This window comes from Rhea pennata, chromosome 2, assembly GCF_028389875.1.
Source record: "Rhea pennata isolate bPtePen1 chromosome 2, bPtePen1.pri, whole genome shotgun sequence".
In the NCBI taxonomy this organism is placed as follows: Eukaryota; Metazoa; Chordata; class Aves; order Rheiformes; family Rheidae; genus Rhea; species Rhea pennata.
This window is the reverse complement of record NC_084664.1, coordinates 125,275,151-125,294,741: the sequence shown is the minus strand read 5'-3', so window position 1 is coordinate 125,294,741 and position 19,591 is coordinate 125,275,151. Positions and strand designations below refer to the sequence as shown.

The 19,591-nt window shown below is 36.5% G+C and overlaps 1 protein-coding gene across 1 annotated transcript in view; it reads left to right on the top strand.

The window, feature by feature from the left end:
• Positions 1 to 18,453, top strand: part of PREX2 (phosphatidylinositol-3,4,5-trisphosphate dependent Rac exchange factor 2) — a 175,106-nt gene extending 156,653 nt beyond the window's left edge. The window contains exons 38-40 of the mRNA XM_062568190.1: positions 5,799 to 5,901; positions 11,748 to 11,815; positions 16,989 to 18,453. Coding sequence (XP_062424174.1) covers positions 5,799 to 5,901; positions 11,748 to 11,815; positions 16,989 to 17,034 — 217 coding nt within the window. The 3' untranslated portion in view covers positions 17,035 to 18,453. The remainder of the gene's footprint in view (positions 1 to 5,798; positions 5,902 to 11,747; positions 11,816 to 16,988) is intronic.
• The last annotated feature ends 1,138 nt before the right edge of the window (positions 18,454 to 19,591 follow it).

Here is a 19,591-nt window from a genome sequence, read left to right as displayed (position 1 = left end):
TCTTTTCTATTTAGAGTATATTTTTGAGAGATACTTTAATGCATCTTTGGATGTAAGATGGCTAGAATTCTAACTGCAACCTGGGAATGAATGTAATGATTTATATTCTTTTAGCTTGGTTAACATAGATATACAGCTTACTGAGAGGCAGCTTAGTAGGTACTGTATGTGAACTCAAATTATTTTTCCTCTCAGGTGATGAATGACATTAAATAAACTGTCATGAAATAATCCATTTCTCATCAATCTTCAATTTGTTTTCCTTTTCTACAACTCAGTTGACTCTATATCTAAATGTGTGTCTATCCAGCAGATTTGCTGCCCTTTAGTAAAAATCATATCCAGCTAAAAACAAATGAATTCTTCAGCTGGGAACTACTTGTGATTAGAAAATATAATTCAACTTCTTTTGTTCAGGACGGTCTGATCCGGAAGATACTTGTAAGTTTGTATCTAATCTTCACATACATATTGTCACGACTGATGGGAGACAGAGTGTAGTAGGCAGGGACTGGGAGCAGCTGCAGCCCCTTCTGTTTCTTGGAAACCAAATGGAGAGAAGGAAAAATCCTCATCCTGGTTGTGGTTGGGAAGCCAAATGTCTGTGCTGTTTGCTGTTGTAATCTGTCAAGGCAGGGAATTTGTGATTCTAACTGACATAAATTCTCAGATGATGAATTTGAGTCTTTTGTTTTTCTGACATAAAAGAAGGGGTGGGAAGAAATGAGAAGCAGTGAAAACAGATTTTGATTTGCTTCTACTGCACAATGTATGGATTTAGAACTTCTGATTCCCATAAGAGAAAATTATGTGAGATCATTTCAAGGAGTTTTTTTCCCCTAATATTTTCTTTGTTTGGTTTGTCTGGGCTGATTGCATCTAGATGACCAGGTTTCAGTGGTCAGAACTGCTTCCAGGTTGCTGTGTAATCTTCACTAGCATTTGCTTATCAGCTTTCAAAAAGGGAGAAAGGGTCAATTACTGCATCTTGCAGGTACTTGCTCTCAATCCTTGGTATTAAACTTTGCCCAGACAACCAGGGTAGATATTTTTTTGTAAAATTCTAGAAGCCATATTGGTTTAAATTTGCTTTTGGTTAATCTCTATGTTTGGCAGCCCTGTTACTGAGGTACTTCCAGTTATGACTTTTCCATGTTACAATCTAATTTTTTTGTGTGTAGATTTGTTTCTTTTACAGCTGGTTTCCAGGACAGTTTGATTTGTGATAAAGGATATGTAGTAATTCAAAAACTATATTTAAAAAGCTGGAAGAAAGCACTGGCATGAAATACAGGCTTATCAGTGGTCAGTTCAGCATGGCACCAGTGTGCTAATAGTAAACATCATCACTGACATCATCTCGAGTATCTTCTCTACTAATTCTCTAGGATGTAATAAGAATATAACCCTTCGAATTATTTTTTGGTCTTCTTTTTTTTTTGCCTTGAGATCAATTCTTCTGAATATGTTTGCATGTTTCAGATTTGTACTCTCGTTGTTGCCTATCTCTGTAGAAGCCTGTTAATCTTCATTATGCTGTTTTACTTTGTCCCTGTTTTTCCTACTTCGGTTATGTCTTTAACTGCACACTTAGCAATTTTATTTCTGAATCATGGTTTGTACCATCCAAAAGAAGATGACTCATAATGTCTATGATAACCACCCATTTTATCAATTTTTTGATAGGAAGCAGTTTTGCAGTCTTTTTGAAGATTAATGTTTGCATCAGATTCTTCAAGCTGACTTTCATTTAGGAGGGTCTTTTGTTAATTTAGATTAGATTCACTATGCAGAATATGCCTTTTTTTGTCCTTTTATTCTTTTGATTTGCATGAAGATAGGATTTATGGAAAAGTTATTTCAGTAACTGGTTGATTGGAAGCTGGACTTTGACCCCAGTAACTTCCATCACATCTACAAGGAGAGTTTTTACCCTTTTTCTCTGGCTTATATTACATTTATCAAATTACATTGCAGGTACTTTTGTTCTCTCCAGTTGTGAATGGGACAAAGCTTCCTTTGTAGTCTCTTCTTCAAGGCTAGATGTTTAGATTTTTGTGCTGGTAAATATTATGAACACATACTTTTTTATTTCTGCAATACTTCATCTTTCAAAGATGAGATAACAACACAGTGTTTAAAAGTTCTAGTCTAATATTTGACTATTATACACTTTAATCAAGCATATAACACAGAAGATCAATAGACTTGTGTTCCAAGTTAACTCTAAGGTCAGCATATACAAGAAACTGGGGAATAAAACTGATTTAATTGCCAAGAAAGATCACTTATCTTACAAATTTTAAACAATAGGCTATTAATAAAGATACAGATTAAATTCAATATCTTCCACATACTTCTTGAAACTCTTTACAGTCCATAAATTTACTTAGAGATATTTAAACATGCCAAGTTTTTTCAGTAAGAAAAAAAGTAAAGAGCAGACACATTTTTCCTCCTACAGATCTGCCTAACAAGATGAGTGTCTGATTGAAACATATTGTCTGTTCTGTATGCATAATATAAACTATACAGAATCTTTTGTTCAGTATTTGTCAAAAGGTGACTCGAAAGTCTATTTCAGCTACGTGTCTTAATTTTATTATTTTAACTGGAAATATGTAGCTTTTGTCAAGTTCTGCTGCTGTAGGATCATTTTTATATACATCATATTTCTGGTTGAAGAGATGTGATTGTTGCAGCACTTTGGCTCTGAACAGAAAAATGATCAAGCAACTTACTGATGCAGAATACAGCTATTCACCTATTGGATGATGGCAGCCCTCAGACATGTGTTTCTACTCAATTTTGTTGCCTGTAAAGCCTTCTATGGTTTTGGTCTTTTTGACTGTATGAGAAACCATCTATCCATCCTTGTCCTCACCATGACAATGGGAATCAGATGGCATGTCCAGAATGACTTTCCCTAGTGCTTACTGTCTGATGTGATGATAGGTTGTTCTAGGGCAAGATCTTCAGCTTTGAAACTTCCCCAGTTACTCTGACAAAGCCATTGTAGCCTTTACTTTAGGATGTAGTACCAGGGTCAGTAGGAGAAAACAATTTTTCTGAAGGTATGGCCTATTTATTTATTTTCACTTTTGAAAGGGGGCAAATGCCTCTTTATTTGGACTGCATTGCACATACCTGCCAATCTAAGTTCACTGCAGGAGATCAGCATCCTTGTACCAAAGCTAGGGTCTTCATTAGCAGTTGAGGGTAAGTGGAAACTTGTTCAGAACCTACCTGGAAAGGGATTTATACAGTTATAAAGTATTCCCCTTTTTCATTTGTCACTCTTTACACCTGCTAAGTAAGCCACAGTTAGTGTTGTGTTTAGAAAAAATGGGTTAGTTGTAATTCAGCAGCAACATTTGTTATATTCATGATCTTGTTCATGAGAAGGGGGGAAACACAGCTTCTTTCAAGCCAAGAATTTTTTAGTGTAATTGAAGTCTTAACAGTCCAATTCAAGAATTGTAGTTAGTCTAGGTCTAATTATTGTAGAAAACAGAAGTATAATAATGCAGTAAAAACTGTTACACACACTCTTAATTTCCACCCATTTTTCTGTCTCTTATGCTCACCCTGAGTCCTAAGGTTGGTGATTTCATTCTGGTTGGAGGAATGTTAACAGTGAATTGTCACCATTTGGAGTCTGTCGCCAGGAGGAATACCATGTTCGTCTTCATGTTGGTGCTTCCTTTTTCCTCATTCTAGGACCTACTTGGGCTCATTTCATATGTTTTCTAATGTGCTTTTACACCTTTGCTCCATCTTATTGACCTGCAACTCCGTGTTACATCTGGATGCACTATATTTGGTGCCTTTTATGTATGTTAGATATTATGTCTTTGTTCTCCTTTTCACCCCTTCAACCAGTTTTTCCTCCAGCTGGATATTTTTAACCGACCACAGGCGAGTTGTTTATAGCCATGGGTCTCCAGTGACAAGCCTGTGCCCTCTCTCTTATCACCCCATGCTTGTACTCCTCTACTCCGGTTCCTACCTATCTCTGTTTCTCAAGGCCTCTGCTCTTGCACCAGGCCTCTATTTCTCACCACTACATTGTGCTGGAGTGGGAAATGTCTCATTCTACATAGAATACATGCTTGTTGCTGCTATCCCTAAAATACCACACAAAGATAAACAAAATTAAAACAAAGTAGCCATAGACACCTGGTCAATTAGAAAAGTTGCTGTCACAGCCAAACCAAGTAAAGGGAAGCTGCAGGCAGGTCAGGGAAAGTGTAGACAGAGCAGATCTGACAAACCTCAGTCCCGAGGCCTTGCAAATTCTGCATGAAGCTTATTGCCTGATACTGAGAATGGCAATACTAAATTACAGGGCTACATCATTACACATTGACACTTCCATAAAAAAAAGACTGTCATGAAATCTCTATCACCAAAAATGTCAGAGCCTTGGTTTTCTGTCTGGAGTGAAACATTTCTCACATTGCAGTAGAGTGCTCTATCTAGTGATAAATGATTGGGGGGAAAACAGACTGCTAGTAATTACATAGTTTTCCTCTTTTGTTCTTCCAGCAGTTTTTTTATACTTATTTTTGTATTTGTTACTTTTCTAAGACATCAAGAATTTGCTATGCATTAAAAAGGAAGGTGAAGAGAATTACAATTTTCTGACTTTAGGAAGCAGTTGGCAATCAAATAACTCTTAAGTGCAAATCTATTGCTATTGACTTAGCAATAGATATCTCGGGTATCATGCAAGTGATGGGAATGGGAAAAGAATAGTGGTAGTTTTCAGCACAGCTAGCTGTTTGAAGGAAATTTAAAAAAGAGCTACATCACTGAGCCATGCTATGTGACTAAAGATGGCCCACTTAGCACAATCCAATACAGAAAAGCAAAAATGAAGTTAGCAGTAACAAGGAGCAAAAAAACCAGCCCTATCAATTGTGTGACTGCATAAAAATGTAACAAATGAAGGAATTTTGCTAAATAAGGTAGTGAAGTTTTTTGTTATTGTCATGAGCCTTTTGCCAGAAAAATACTGGGTAATGTAAATCTGATGAAATGAACATTAATCAGGAACTAAAGATTATAGAAGTTGTATGCTCCCAGTAGGATACTCCTTGGTCTCAATTCCCCATTTATTCTAGTTTTTTGCCTTTGTGACTACTGATCAGAGTCAATAAGCAAGTGTTAATTTTAAGTTATGATACTGCACAGTATTTTTTGCGAATATTTTCTAGCTAGCAATAATGATGAAGTTTATTTTCTAAAATTGACATCACTGCCGCAATGAATTGAAAATTTGGATTAAGTACCTGGAATGTGAGTTAAGTACCTGGAATGTGGTAACTTGAGTTACCAGTTCAGATTGAAGACCTCGTCTTCTAAATTGTGTCCGAAAAGAACAGTGGAGTTATACAGGTTAACATCAAAGTATTTCATAAGCATAACTGGGGACAAGTGTGCTAATAATTACTATAGAAGTTGTAAACTAGTCATTATTTGCTCTTGTTCGTCTCTGAAACGTACCCTACTTACTGATTGACAGTTAGTGTGCCTACATTAGTGGTGTTACTTGCCTCCCAGTTCTAGTTCAGTATCATTGTTGCACATCTACCTTGCTTTCCATTTAAGTAACATTTCTGTATTCAGTGTCTGGGCTAAACCTGCATGGTTTTGGGAAGAAAGCCAAGTTCACTATGTAATTTTTTATTTTTATCCTTTTTAAAAAGAAAATTGATCTAAAGGTATTTTTACTATGTAGCAGTCATTTTAAGAACTGTTGCTAGCAGATGCCTGAGCTCAGTTTTCCATTGCAGCTGCACTCTGAGTGTTACCCTGGAGCAAGCGATCATTCTGGCTCGGAGCCATGGGCTACCTCCTCGCTATATCATGCAAGCTACAGATGTCATGCGCAAACAGGTAAGATGCTCTTTACGGGAAGGATGTTACTGTTTCCTAATGAGACTTGTTATCATCAAACAAGAATGACTTGACCAAACATTTTAGACTCCCCATCTTAATTTTTATAATGCCAGTGTGAGAGTTGTCTTGGTTGGGTGGGGAGGGGAAGTGAGCATTGGCTGAAGGGTTTTCTTTTTCTCTCTTTCTCTCCCTCTCTCTGCCTTTTTCAGTAATAGAATGGGCTGGTTTTTACCAGATGTTTGCTTTCTGTGTATGTGTAAATGGATCCTAACCTTTGCAAGGTTATGATTTTACCTAATGATTTTTATATAACTGCTGTGGTATAGTCTTTGCGGTTGCAGTAAATCAGAATAGTCTGTTGAGTAAGAGCATCTTTATCTTAGTAATAATTAGCCATAAAAATAACTTACTAGGATTATTAATTACAATTAATAAAAAGTGACTCATGTACTGAATGAAGGGGAAATACAGGAGGGAAGGGGAAATGAATACTGTGGTTCTTAACTTTGAAGGCAAGATTCCTGAGGGTGTTGTACTTGCTTTGAATAATATTTTTCGCCATTTTGATCTAATAGAGTATTAGTATTTAGAGACTGTTGTGAACAGCTGATCACCTCAGCATTACTTCTTAGCAGAAAGGTCTGACAAAAAAATAGTGGTTAAGTTTAAAAAAAGAGAATATCAACTAAAAATGGGGACTAGACTGTACCCTGTATTGGCACAGCTTCTCCTAGAATATCTTGTTATCAGATAAACACTTTGAAAATAAGTTTGGAGTCTTGGAAGAAGTTCAAAGGAGAGGCATGAATGACCCAGAGGTTGTTAGACAAGCCTCATGAAGTGAAGATTAAACAGCTCAGCCTAGTCACTTGATCAAAGAGAGGTTGAGTGGTGGGAGGGCTTAAGCACTGTGTGCATATGGAACATATATCCTCGTCTGTGGTACCTTTCAACCTTATGGCAAAAGCATAAACAAGAAACAGGATACACAAGTCAAATACAGACAAATTCAGCTTCAAAGTAAGTGCTATTTACTAGCAAAAAAGGTTATTAAGTATTTGAACAATTAATCACAGATAAGACTCACTTTTTCTGGATTCTAATTTGCATCTAATTTTATTATTTCCATAAGTTCTAGTATATATCTTGTGCAAATCACAGTTTAATTATGAAAATGATTAAACAACTGTGCTTTACTTCTAACTGGCCCTACATAAAGTGCATATACAGTAGATCAAACCTTTAGTCTATTAAAGCAATAGTCTTGATGTTCTCACATCATAGATTTTGATCAATTATATTTAAGTGTTACTGCCTAACGTGGTTACTTCTGAGTAATGAGTCTCATTCTTTTTCATATCTGACTTTCAGTTCCTTCAGTGCATGAATTAAGTTTCTGTAGCAAATAAATACCCTCAGGGTTCTTGACTCAGATCATGTAGGTGCTCTCAGAAATTGCAATTTTAACTTGACATTAAAAGAAAGCTGCTGCAGTGTAATAACAAACTTGCATTTATATGTTGATGTTTCTACTCAAATTCTAGCAACGTGCACATCTGGGTATTTTACAAAGAAACTGGGCATAAAGTACACGTCAGCTTTCAGAGATGTACTCTGTAAAACTGCACATTTTCAATGTATGGTTCTGGTCAATTTTTAGAAAATGTTGCATTTCTGGATCTTTTAGTAATGCATTTAATTAAAATGAAAGACAAAATTAGAAGAAAAGTTACTTGCTAATGGCCTTCAGCAGCTGAAATTGTACGGAGGCTTGCTCCAAAAGAGATGTATAAAGAAGCCTGCAGTGGGTCTACATTCTCTGAAGTAAAACTGCAGGTGATCAATAGCTGTTAAAGATACTGATATTTCAATACCACCCACAGACACTGCAGAAGAGTCTGCTAGTATATATCAAGCCAGACTTTGTTCGCACATTCTTCCTCTTGTAGGAAACCACGGTGGAGCTGAGAGAGTCTTTTAGAATCTTTTGTTGTAGTTTTAAATCAGTCTTGGAGTTCTGCAGTAGATGTATAATCCTCCATTAAATTCTAAATGTTTTGAAGTGATTTCAACAAACACTGGTATTTTCTAGAAATCTTTTCCTGATTTAATGCTTTAATAACTATAGGATTTTATCATCAGGACTGTACAACACACAAAGTTTGGATTAAAAAAAAAAAAAGGCATTTTGGGGTTTGGTGTAGAACATTTAGAGGTCAATACATGTATGTTTTTCCTGCCTTAATGTGGAAGAAAAACCCTTTACAGTAGCCCATTTTTTAGTGGGAAATTTTTCTGGGGAATAAAGAGAGATTAGCCATAGGGAGATGCAAATGAAAGGATATCTGCTATTCTGGGGAAGCCAGCAGCATTATCTCCTAGCAGCTCTGAACTTTCCACAGGAAATTGTCTCTACCAGAATTGTCTCTAAATGCCTCTTTTCAGCTTAGGGCATCAGTACTGAATAATTGGAGAAACCTGATTTTGTGGATGACCTCAGGAAGTGCGTTTCTCCATTAAATTGAATGAGGTGGTGATCATGCTTAACGGGACTCCTAATAGCCCTGGCCCTGTGGTTGAGACAATTGTCTGAATAATTGCCTTATCAGTTATAACTGGGTACACACAAGCACTTATCTTGCAATAACTAAAGAAAAGAGAGCAATTTATGAGAGATGGTATGAACTGGGGTCTGTGGGATAATTTTAGATAAGTGTTTTCTCTTTTTCATCAACTAATCCAGTCTAAATTGATTTTAAAATGAAAAAAATTGGCAAAATATTCCAACTATCCTTAACCTTATTTACTCATGTATATTTATTCATGTAAACATCTTTATCCACAAGTTACTACTTAGAGCATCCTGACAGAACTGTCTTCAAGAGGCACCAAAATGTAGATAGAGGCCTATAAAAGGAGCTACAAGAGGCCACAGTGTTATGAGGGAGAGAGGTAAAAAGCTGATAAAGAAGAAAAGTTGGGAGAGAATCTGTGTTGTCTTTTAAATGAATAATAGTTTTTCCATGCATTTTCATGAATATAATAAAAGCATTGCATTTGGAATAATTCTCAAAAGAATGGTGCTGATTTTGTACTGAGTTGGGCTTAAATAGAATTTATTTATTTTGACTGGTTTTGCCAGCCTTAAATTATTGTGTAACTTCAAAATAAACCTATCATTTATTTTTCATGGCTCTGAAAATATTGGTTCATATATCAGATTCTAGATTGATGATGGTACCTCCCTATAGCTAATGGCATCTTTCTTGAGTGCCCTGGCAGTACTGGTATACAGAGAAAAAATTCTAGAGTCACTTAACAAAAATATTTGTTATGCCTACATAAGACAAAATCAGAGAAGTATAAATTAATGGTATATTGAAATAGAAATGATACTATAGTGCTAAATGGACACTAAGAGAGATCATATAGCAAGTTGTTAGTAATTCTTGGGGGCTTTTCTCCAAAAGAAATAAGAATTTGGTGGTTGTAATTTGTAGGTTTAATTTTTCTCTTGATAAACAATAAATTACGTGGCTGTATAAAGCTAGACTCCTTTTTAAATCAGTACATTTGATTTATCATGGGAGCAAGATGTTAAAATAAATTTGTCTAGTCAGTGATGTAAGTAAAAATAGGCTGGTTTTTGTTCTCAGAAATGGTCACAGCATTGAAGTTCATATCTACAGAAGATTAATTTTGATAGTTTTCCCATGTATACTCTATATACACTGGCTCTCAGTTATGCTAATCATACGTCAATCTGAGCCACTGGTGGTCTATTATGATATTTTTTAATTTTTCATAAAATTTTAGAAAACGGCACTGAGGAAAGGATGCTGAAGGTGGTGAAGGTCTAGATTTAATGTGTCCAGCCTTTTGACCAAGACTGGATCAGCTATACATTATTCATGACAGACACTTGTCTTATCTGTTCTTAATCCTCCCGTAATGGAGATTCCTATGCAGTGCTCCCCAAGCAGTCTCTTCCAGAGTTTTATTATCCTTTTCACTAGCATGTTTTACTTGGTGCCTAATTTGAGTTGTTGGTGGTAGTTTTTGTTTTGTTTTGTTTTTTGCTTTTTACTTTTTCTTTTCCAATCTAAGGATGTATTCTGTACTATACACTGTGGACTTAGAGACTAGCTTTTGCTCCATTTTTAGCAGTACACTTTTATATATTTGATGATTATCATTTCCCTGATAACTCATCACTGATCTAGATTGAACAATATCCGTTCATCTGGCCTTTCTTTGTTGGTTGTGTAGTCTTATGATCTGATTGTGCTCCCTACTCTCCTCTGAACTCTTTCCAAGTCTTTGATAAATATGAGGACTAACTATGAAAACTTACAGAAGGACCTTACAAGACTTCATGATTGAGTAGTAAAAAAAAGATGAAAATCAGTCTAGATAAATTTTAAGTGATGCATGTAGCGGGGGGGGGGGGGGGGGGGGGGGAATAACCCTAAATCCACATTCAGAATGATTGTCTGAGCTGACTGTTAGATCTTCTATATAAGACCTCAGGATATAAAGTCTTACTGCCAGCAGGTTGAGGGAAGTGATCCTCCCCCTCTACTCAGTGCTAGGTAGGCCCCATCTGGAGTGCTGGGTCCAGTGCTGGGCTCTCGAGTACGAGAGAGACACAGACATATTGGAGCCCCACTAAGACGGCCTTTCCAACCTCAGCCATTTCATGATTCTGAGAAGCAATGATCGAATGTTGGGAATAGTTTAAGTTCAGGGACAAGGGACAGTTTATGTTCAGGGACATCTAGGACTGTTCAGCTTGATGCGTGAAGGAGGACATGACAGAAGTCTAAAAAGAAAACCTTTATGTGGCATGGATATGATGGATAGGGACTGACCGTTGTCTTTTCCCATACAGAACTACAGGTTTCAGATGTACATCAGATGTAACTGGCAAAACAAGCAAATACTTGGTAGTTCCTCACACAATAAGTTAAGATTGTACCTAAGCTGTGGCTCTCCCACAAGGATGTTAAGCATATTAAATTATTCATAGTTTCAAGATGAGACAGGACAAGATCAAAGAAGAGAATCACTAAAGATGATTAAATAGGTACTTACTGCTGAAGTAAGAAGCTCTTGAGTCACTAATGATTGAATTTGGGGAGAGATCTTGGGGAAATGTCATACGATTGCCCTGTTCTGTAGTCATATGCCTTTGACTACTATCAGAGACAGACTAATGAACTAGATGTAAAGCTAGTAAAGTCACTTTTAAATTCTTTCTTCAGTTTTGTAGGTATTCTAGTTATTTTCTCCATCAATGTCACTATTTTTTCCTAAAAGTAATTTAATTAAATAATTCTTTTTGTGGCACATCTCTTACATTAAGTATAAATACTTGTCTGTGTGTCATCAAACAGCCTTTTTCGTCTTCTGAGCCCATTAGAGTAAACTAGTACTCTGTCAATTACCCGGGTACCAGATCTGAAACAAATGCAAGCTCTAATCTTACTCTACTAGTATTCTGAATCAATGGTTATACTGTATTTTTACATTGTATGCTGCTACCACTGCAGCTCTGTTTCAGATGTAGAGCATGTTTCACACAAATCTAATATCTCACTCAGCCAAAGTACATATTTATATAAAGACAAGTGAAAGGATTGTGTTTCTTTTCTGCATATTGCTTTAAGTTGAAAATCAATATACTGATTTAACTTGTCTATCACCTTAAAAGAGGAGAGTTGTTTGGGGATATGAAGCATATTTATTGATTAATCGTATGCCATAATTACATTGATCTAGAATGTCAGAAAGAAAACCTGGGTTGGAAAAAGTGAAACAAAGCTGTTGTTTGTGTTTTACAGGGAGCAAGAGTACAAAATACAGCGAAGAATTTAGGAGTGAGGGATCGAACGCCGCAGTCCGTCCCAAGGTAACTGTTTGTACTCTAGACTATGATTTGTGTAGTTAAGGCCAAATGGTTTCCCAGAGGCTCACAAGCTAGCAACCAACACTAATGGCATTGTATTTTGGTAATGGTAAGATTTGGCTTTTAACATGCATAGGATCAGTTAGGTTCCTAGCCATTCAATTTTAATTAAAGTAATTAGTTGTAGAAGTTGCAGCTGTGCAGCACTTTAAAACTTACCAGTTTGTTTTCATAATTAACATGAATTAGATTTCACTATTCAAAAATTGGTAAGTCCTTCATCACTTATGTTTTGAGAGAAATATTCATAGGTTAATTCCAAAACCCTATTTTAATGAAATACTGCACTGCAATATCTTAGTGAAATCACACTCCAGTTGCTTTTAGAGGTGACATAGTCTGTCTTGTCCTGAAGCATCCATTAGATTAAAAAGCTGCATAAATATAGAACAGTTATATTTTTCAATACTGTGATAGATTACAGGCACCTGAAATATGTTTTAACAAGCATAATTCTTAGAAAGGAAAGTAACAACTCCAGTGTTCTTAGTTTTGTGTTAAGGTAGTTGTGTTAATCCAGCTATCATTTAAATTTAAAGCATAGTGTTTCTTGATGACTAATAATAACACATTGAAGTACTAACAGATATGTGGGCATACATAACAGACCCATTGTGGTGTTTAAATTTCAACAAGGGAACAAGGTATTAGTAACACCTGATTGAGTGGTCTGTGTTATATAGTATGTAGCCTCACAAGAAGGACTGCTTTCTGGATTCTGACCAGTAATTTTATAGGAATCTTATCTTATGCAGTTTGCTCCCCTTTTCTCAAGTATGCCAGTTTCTTCCCATAGGGAATCATTGGCCATAGTCTGTTCATAGGAGATCAGTGCATGTTGTGACTTGTTTGTGCTTGATCTAATTCTAGAAAAGGAGTACCCCTTACGTGTACAAGGCATGATTATATTTGCATAGCAGCATCTCATGCCCCCATATAGGGCAAAGTAGTTGGACACCTTCAATTTCCTCTACCAATTATGGCAGTGAGACAGAATCTAGCAAGTGACTTAACTTAGTAGTCTGCTGGAAATACTTATTTGCATTTTAACTGCATTCTAAGAGGTATTTTCAGCCTCATTTCCTTTTTTTCTGACAGGACTTTTAACAAACACACATCTTCTATTGAAAGATTTGTGTTTCATATCTATTACTGTGTCTACTATCTAATCTATCCATCAGAACTCAAGCCCTACATATGTGTTTACAGACTTATTCCAAATAGGTAGATACATTTTTTTTAAACCCTCAGAGAGGATAGATGGTCCATATTGGTGATCCACGTTGGGAAAAGGAAAACTATAGCAGCAGTGCAGGTGGTCTTGGGCTTGGGCTGGGGCTACTGTGATTAGCTAAGCCTAGAAACAAAAGCAGTAATATGATGGTTTGGTGCAACAAGAGCAATACCCTACTCTCAGGCAAACTGAAGAAGACAGACCAAGACGTCAGCCACACTGGCACCCCAAAACTTTGGCACTGTTCATTAGTATCAATAATAAAAAGAACACTGCTAACATTCTGCTGAGCTAATGACTCTGGCATGAATATCCATGCTTGTTGCCTGTTCATGCTGTTAAACAAAGCTCAGAAATACTTTCAAGGAGCAAGGCCAAACCTGAAAAACAGCATTTGCAAAAGTGCTTCTCCCAAAGACAGAATTTTGAGTCATCAAAAAGCTACAATGTAGATGAAATACAATCCAACAGAAGTATTGATTGTGAGGTTGGGAAAACTACTGGGAAGGATTCTGTATCGTGTACATCTAGGAGATTCTGTATCTTACAATGTGGTTTTCAGTATGGAAGATACCATTGGTATTTGAGGAGACATTGATAAGATGATCATAAAATGTCATTTTTGAGAGCTCATCTCTCTTATAAAAGTTCATCTCCATTACTCCTCTGTGACATTGAATAGGTATGTTCTATTGGGGCAAGAGACATTTGGCTGGGTAACCTCAAACAGGTCAATATCCTTCTAGTTTTCCAAAGATTCCACCAAAGAATCTTTCGCCTTAATGGGAATCCCCACAGAGTACATCCATGGAACAGTTCTCTTTCATAGCTCCAATAAGAGAAGGACACCCTGTTTTAAGCTATTATTAGAAGCTGAGCAACAAAGAGTATCAGCAAACCCATGACCAGTAAGGTCATTTTCCTTTCTAGCAGATGAGGGTATCTCTTCTCACATTAATGATTAGTTTAAAGGCAACCCAGGACCAACTATCTTGCACTGTGTGAACCAAAGCCCTAAAGTAGCATTTTGTATAGGAAAAGCTGCATGAGCTTTTCTAGTATGAACACTGATTCTGGCCTCAAATAGACTCTGTTGTGACATAATTCTGTAGATGGCCAAAAGTTTGTGGCAAACCAGGTCTAATTCTTTCCCCACCTCTAAATGAGATAATAGGTATCCGGATTCAAAGCTTGTGTCATAAAGCAAAAGTCCAAGTTCTTAAAAGGAAAAAGTTATAAGTAATTAGCCAGGGGATATTTATTAGCTTTCTTGAGCTGGCAGTTTGAAATATATTAGATCAATTAGGAGAAGGTCACTTCTCCCAATTGAAACTCCTGTAACTTAGCAATGAAGGGCTAAAAGAAAATTATCAGATGACTTTAGAACATAGAATGAGACAGAGATGCATCCAACATGCTTGCAAGTCGGTAGCAATAACAGTGTCCCAGGAATATCTCATTGGCCTCAGGGTTTGGGGTTTTTGGTGTACCATTAGAGATAATAAGCCATGTAAGTTGGAATACTCATCAACATGAGTGATACTTTCACTTTATGGGTAACTTATACTATGGGTCATCAATTCTTTGATGCCCTTTAATACCATTAAAGACAGCTCCATTTAAGCGTGCTTTGCAGTCATTATCTGTTCTCTGCAGTTGTCACTGGTCACTGTCTTTTCTCAAGTGATTTGTATCGTCTCAAACACTTGTTACATCCGTATTTAGCCAGAAGAGGCCATTTCTGTTCCTAAACTGTCTTCAGTATATAGCTCCTTAGGGATTTATGCGGCCTCCCTGTATATTTATTTAGAGTGCCCCTCCCTCACTTGCTCTCTAGACTATAACCTTAAAGTTTACCATTTTAATCTGAAAATTTCTGAGACCTCAGTACTTCAGGCTGCACTTTCCTGTATATTACTCAATTGAATTAAGATTTTGCTAAAACTCACCAATAATTAACCCCACTGTGATTCCTGACTTAAGTAAGATTCTGACAGTCAGTCTATCTGTCTTCTGCCTGCTGTGAATATTATCGATTTATTACACTGACAGAATTAAATAATTCAGAATATGCCCTGCTTTATTTCTCTCTACATACTCAGCTATATAAAGGTCAGGCCACCTCATTCTGTCTGGTAGATAAATACGAGATCTATGTCTGTTGGCTTGTGTGTCTTCTAACAAATACACTGGCTTCTGCAACAAGGCTTACTTGACCTTAAATGGTCAAATGACCAGATGACAGGGTGGAAGTGGTCCTCGGGACACATTATGGTGAAGATTTGAAAGCAGGATTGTGATTGCTGCTTCACTGGTAGAACTGATGCTCCTCATACTTACCCTCCAGAAACAATACGGCCTACAGTGAGACTTAAAGGAGTTATTTAGCTTGTGCAATTGTGCATTGTCAGCATCCCGTGGGTTTTGACTCATAAGGAAACTGAAAGAGAACAGCAGATATCCTGTCCTGCTCTTGCATAGTCACAGAGTACTTTTTCTGTCATGAAACATCATGGTGTGAGGAGGTTTTCAGTATTCACAAGAGCTACCATACAGACGGCTCTTCAAATAACTTTAATAGCAGAGAAGCTTGCCAAGAAAGGAACAGCTGACTGATCTTGAATTGTTTGTGGAGCCCTGTCACATGTCCAGATTTTTGTTTTCCATGTTGACTTGTATCATTTTGAAATGCCTGATTAGTTAAAGTGCAGTGATATAAATTAAGTTGATATTTTGCTGGCCAGTTTGCAAAATGTAGCTGGAAAACTCAGATATTTGGAGCTTCTCAAACACCTCTAGCCTCCAGAAGAGTGGAGGAGTCACCACCCTGCCTGTAGCTATACCTACCAAACCTCTTGTTATTTTATTTTATTTTTTTTGCTTCCATATTTCAAGAGCCTATTCTGTAGACTTCTGATATTCAGTATTAATGCATTTATGGTATTACTGTCTTTTCATTTTGGATTTTAATGCTCTTTTTCCTTGCCACACCCAACTTCTTACTCTCTTTTCTTTGTTCAGTGATAGTGCTTCAGTGATAGACTTTCCCTGAGGAAAATATGTAATCACCAAATGAGATCATGTCTATTGCTATTTCAAACTGTTGTGGTTTTAGGGGAGATGCTGGATATTCTTAGAGAACAGAGGACCTCTTTTAATGAGCCTGAAGTCAGAATGACTGCCCTTTATTTTCCGTATTCCTGACATTAGGGTAACTTTCCAAACACTTGCTAATAACCAAGTCTATGCCAAAGGATTTAGTAGAAATTTGAAAGCCTTCATAATTGCAGATGTGGCTAACTATTTCAGTCTTTACTCTGTGTCCTTTGAACCAAACCTTATTGATCTTGATTTCATGGTAAGGGGGTGTTCAAAATCTTCAGGCTGACATGTTGCATGTCTGGGTTCTTGGAGATCAAGACCACACAGCATCAGTTTTACAGAAAAGTATGTTAAAGTGAAGGCTGACTGTCTGCCAACACAAAAACAAAACTGATGCAGCAGCAGCAGTCACCAAGCAACTTTTCCAATACCGAAAACAACAGTTTTCGGTTATAGAGTTGGTTATAGAGTTAGTGGAGACTCTGTGGTCTTCAGAAAGGGTTCCTCAGTGCAGAGGTATAAAAGTTTGACTAAATAGGAAAGTTGTTTTACTGTCTTTTTAATATTACTTATAGATGTGTATTTTAATAATACCACGGTCATGTTTATAAACAGAATTTTACTGGTTTTATATCAATGTTATTAAACTGAATTCAATGCAATTACTTTCCTTTTGCAATGGAAGAAGACTCAGATTTAGTTTGTATTCCCTGAATTTACCTGTTTTAATAAACACCAACTTCTCAGAATAATGATTGCTCTGTTTTTTGTTTCTGTCAGATTATACAAGCTATGCCAGCCACCACCACCTGCTGGAGAAGAATGAGGAAAGCTACTCCAGAAAATAATCAAATAATGGTTTTTAGGACACCAGGACTATAAAATCTAACTGCACTATAGCAGTATGTGCCAGGGGCTTTGGTAAATAAAAGCCCTTTACTCAGGATAAAGAAAGAAATATCCTAAATAATCTCTATTGACATTGGAATATGACTTCCAAAAAAAGCATTTCTGGAATGTGTGTGCTCCAGTCTTATGTTAGCAAAACAGGAATTTTCCTTGGGAATTTTACACTGGAATCAGATTCATTAGATGTTCAGTCCTGTTCAGCTACATGAAATAGGCACAGCCAGCAGCTTGAAAACAGATCTGTTGTGTCCAGGTGAAGTCACTCTCTCTGAATTAGCAGGATGTGTTCTTGTGGAAGGAATACAAGCCTTGATAAGGGGTGTGCACTTCATAGGAGGCCTTTTGCACTGATAATCCCCCCCCTTTTTTTTCCCTGTCAGCATCATAACTTCTCACCTTTTCATAACAACGAAATTAAAGTTTCAAGGTTATAATGTAAGTGAGGTTCAAAGATAAAAACTCATCTCAGAATTGTGCCTAATGACTACAGCTGGCTGCTTCATATAAACACAGCCATATCTAAAGTGTCCCACTGTCGTACTGGTTTTGAAGGACTGTGAGTATGGCATCTGAGGTGCAGTTTTACCCCTTTTTAGTTGCCATTATAATGATCTTAAGTCTGATTTTCTTCCAAAATTAGATTAAATTTGAGATTCTGATGTATAATGGATGTTTTATGTTAGAGAGCCTTTGTATTTCAGAGTTGTTCAGAGTTGTGCATATTCTTGTACGGTACTATACTAGCAAAACTGTGCAAGATGAGGATGAGACAGTGTTGTTACAATTAACTGGAAGTGTAAATTTGGCATTTTAATGTTTTATGCCACCATTTACATTATTTTGTTGGTGCTTTTTTATAGCTTGTCAGTTCTTTCTTGTGAAGTTGTAACTTCGTAACTGTTACAGATATATTTTGAAGATTCTGCTATTTAGAGGGTGCAGGAAAATACATCTGCATTTACCCCCTTTTTGGCCGAAATATTTTCAGAGAAAATACCCCCAAATGACATTTCATGTCAGAACGCAATAGAGCAAAATTCTGGAATAGCTCTAGTTGTAGCACTAGCAGCTACACGTTCTGTTAGAGAGGGACATGCACTGTCTGAATAAAATTTATTTTCTATGCAGTAGCAGCCTGTAGTTATGCTGTAGCAATCAAACCTCACAACATAATTTTTTGCATATTATCTAATTATTTATAAAATTTTCAACAAATATATTAATCCACAAAGAAATAGATGGGAATTCAGAACAAGCTGTACTCTTGCAAAGAGTGCTTTTTGCATAGTATATATAGGGGACCTCTTACTTTTCTCCAAAGGAGGAATTTTAGGACTCCTACAGTTTTCAGTATTTTTAAGTTTTTACACAGACTTTAACTGTGCTAAGAAAGTAAATATTTTTATATATCTACAGATATATATGTCTGCACATGTTCTATCTTCAATGTGTATATATTTATATAGTCATACCAATTTATTAGTGAATATTAGACCTTGAATATAGAATGTTTTCCTTGAACTGTGACAAAAGCATGCAATAATGTCACAATTTCTTCTCTATGCTTGAAGTTTACACGGTTTAATAGTTATGGGAAGCTATGAAGCTTAAATCTTTTTGATTTAAAAAAACAAAGTTTTATTCTGTAGAAAATCTTTCTGTCTATGATGACCTAATGCTTGTACATAAGAAAAGAATGAATCACAATTTATTTAGTTGCTTTTTCAGTCAGAGTATTTCATGCTTTCCGATGTATTTTATTCAGAGAGGCAGTATTGGTTAGGATAATTCCTGCTCCACGCGGAAGTGCCAAAAATGTTTCCATTATTGCTTTGTTCAGAAATCAGAAATACATAGAAGGCATAATCTTCTCCTGCCAAGGATGGTGCTGCAAACTCTATGGAATCGTGGTGTGATCCGGATGGTGGGGTCACCCTTGTTGGGAGCTCAAATCCTGCTGGGAGATGCTGTCTCCATTTTTTTTTCTTTTTTTATTTTACCAAGGGAAGTCACCTGTGAGCTGAATGGAACTGCTAATTCTATATAATATAACCTAGAGGACAATTTCTGTTGCAGGCACACATGTTATTGTAACTAATCTGTTGACCACTTTTTTATCACATTGAAAAATGTCAGGAATGTAAGTATGCCAAAATAGTCTCTTCTATAATGTAGTGATTGTACTACTTTGTTTTGCATTTGAAAATAGAGATCTCCTTAACCTTGAGGTAGTCAAAAAGTTATTCAGCACTGTGAGCTTTATTATCTAAAACGGTGGTTTGGACCTGTGCTGCAAAATAATTTAGCTAATTAGGTTGGTATATTCAGAGGCAGTCTGATAAACTTAAGCCCTGGTTTCCTGGGATTTTAGGTGGGATGTAGAGGAAGGGTTTCCAAAGTACTCAAAGGAAATTAGACATAAATCTCCTATTGACTCTCTATGGAAAGCGGGTGCCTGATTTTTCAAAATGTCT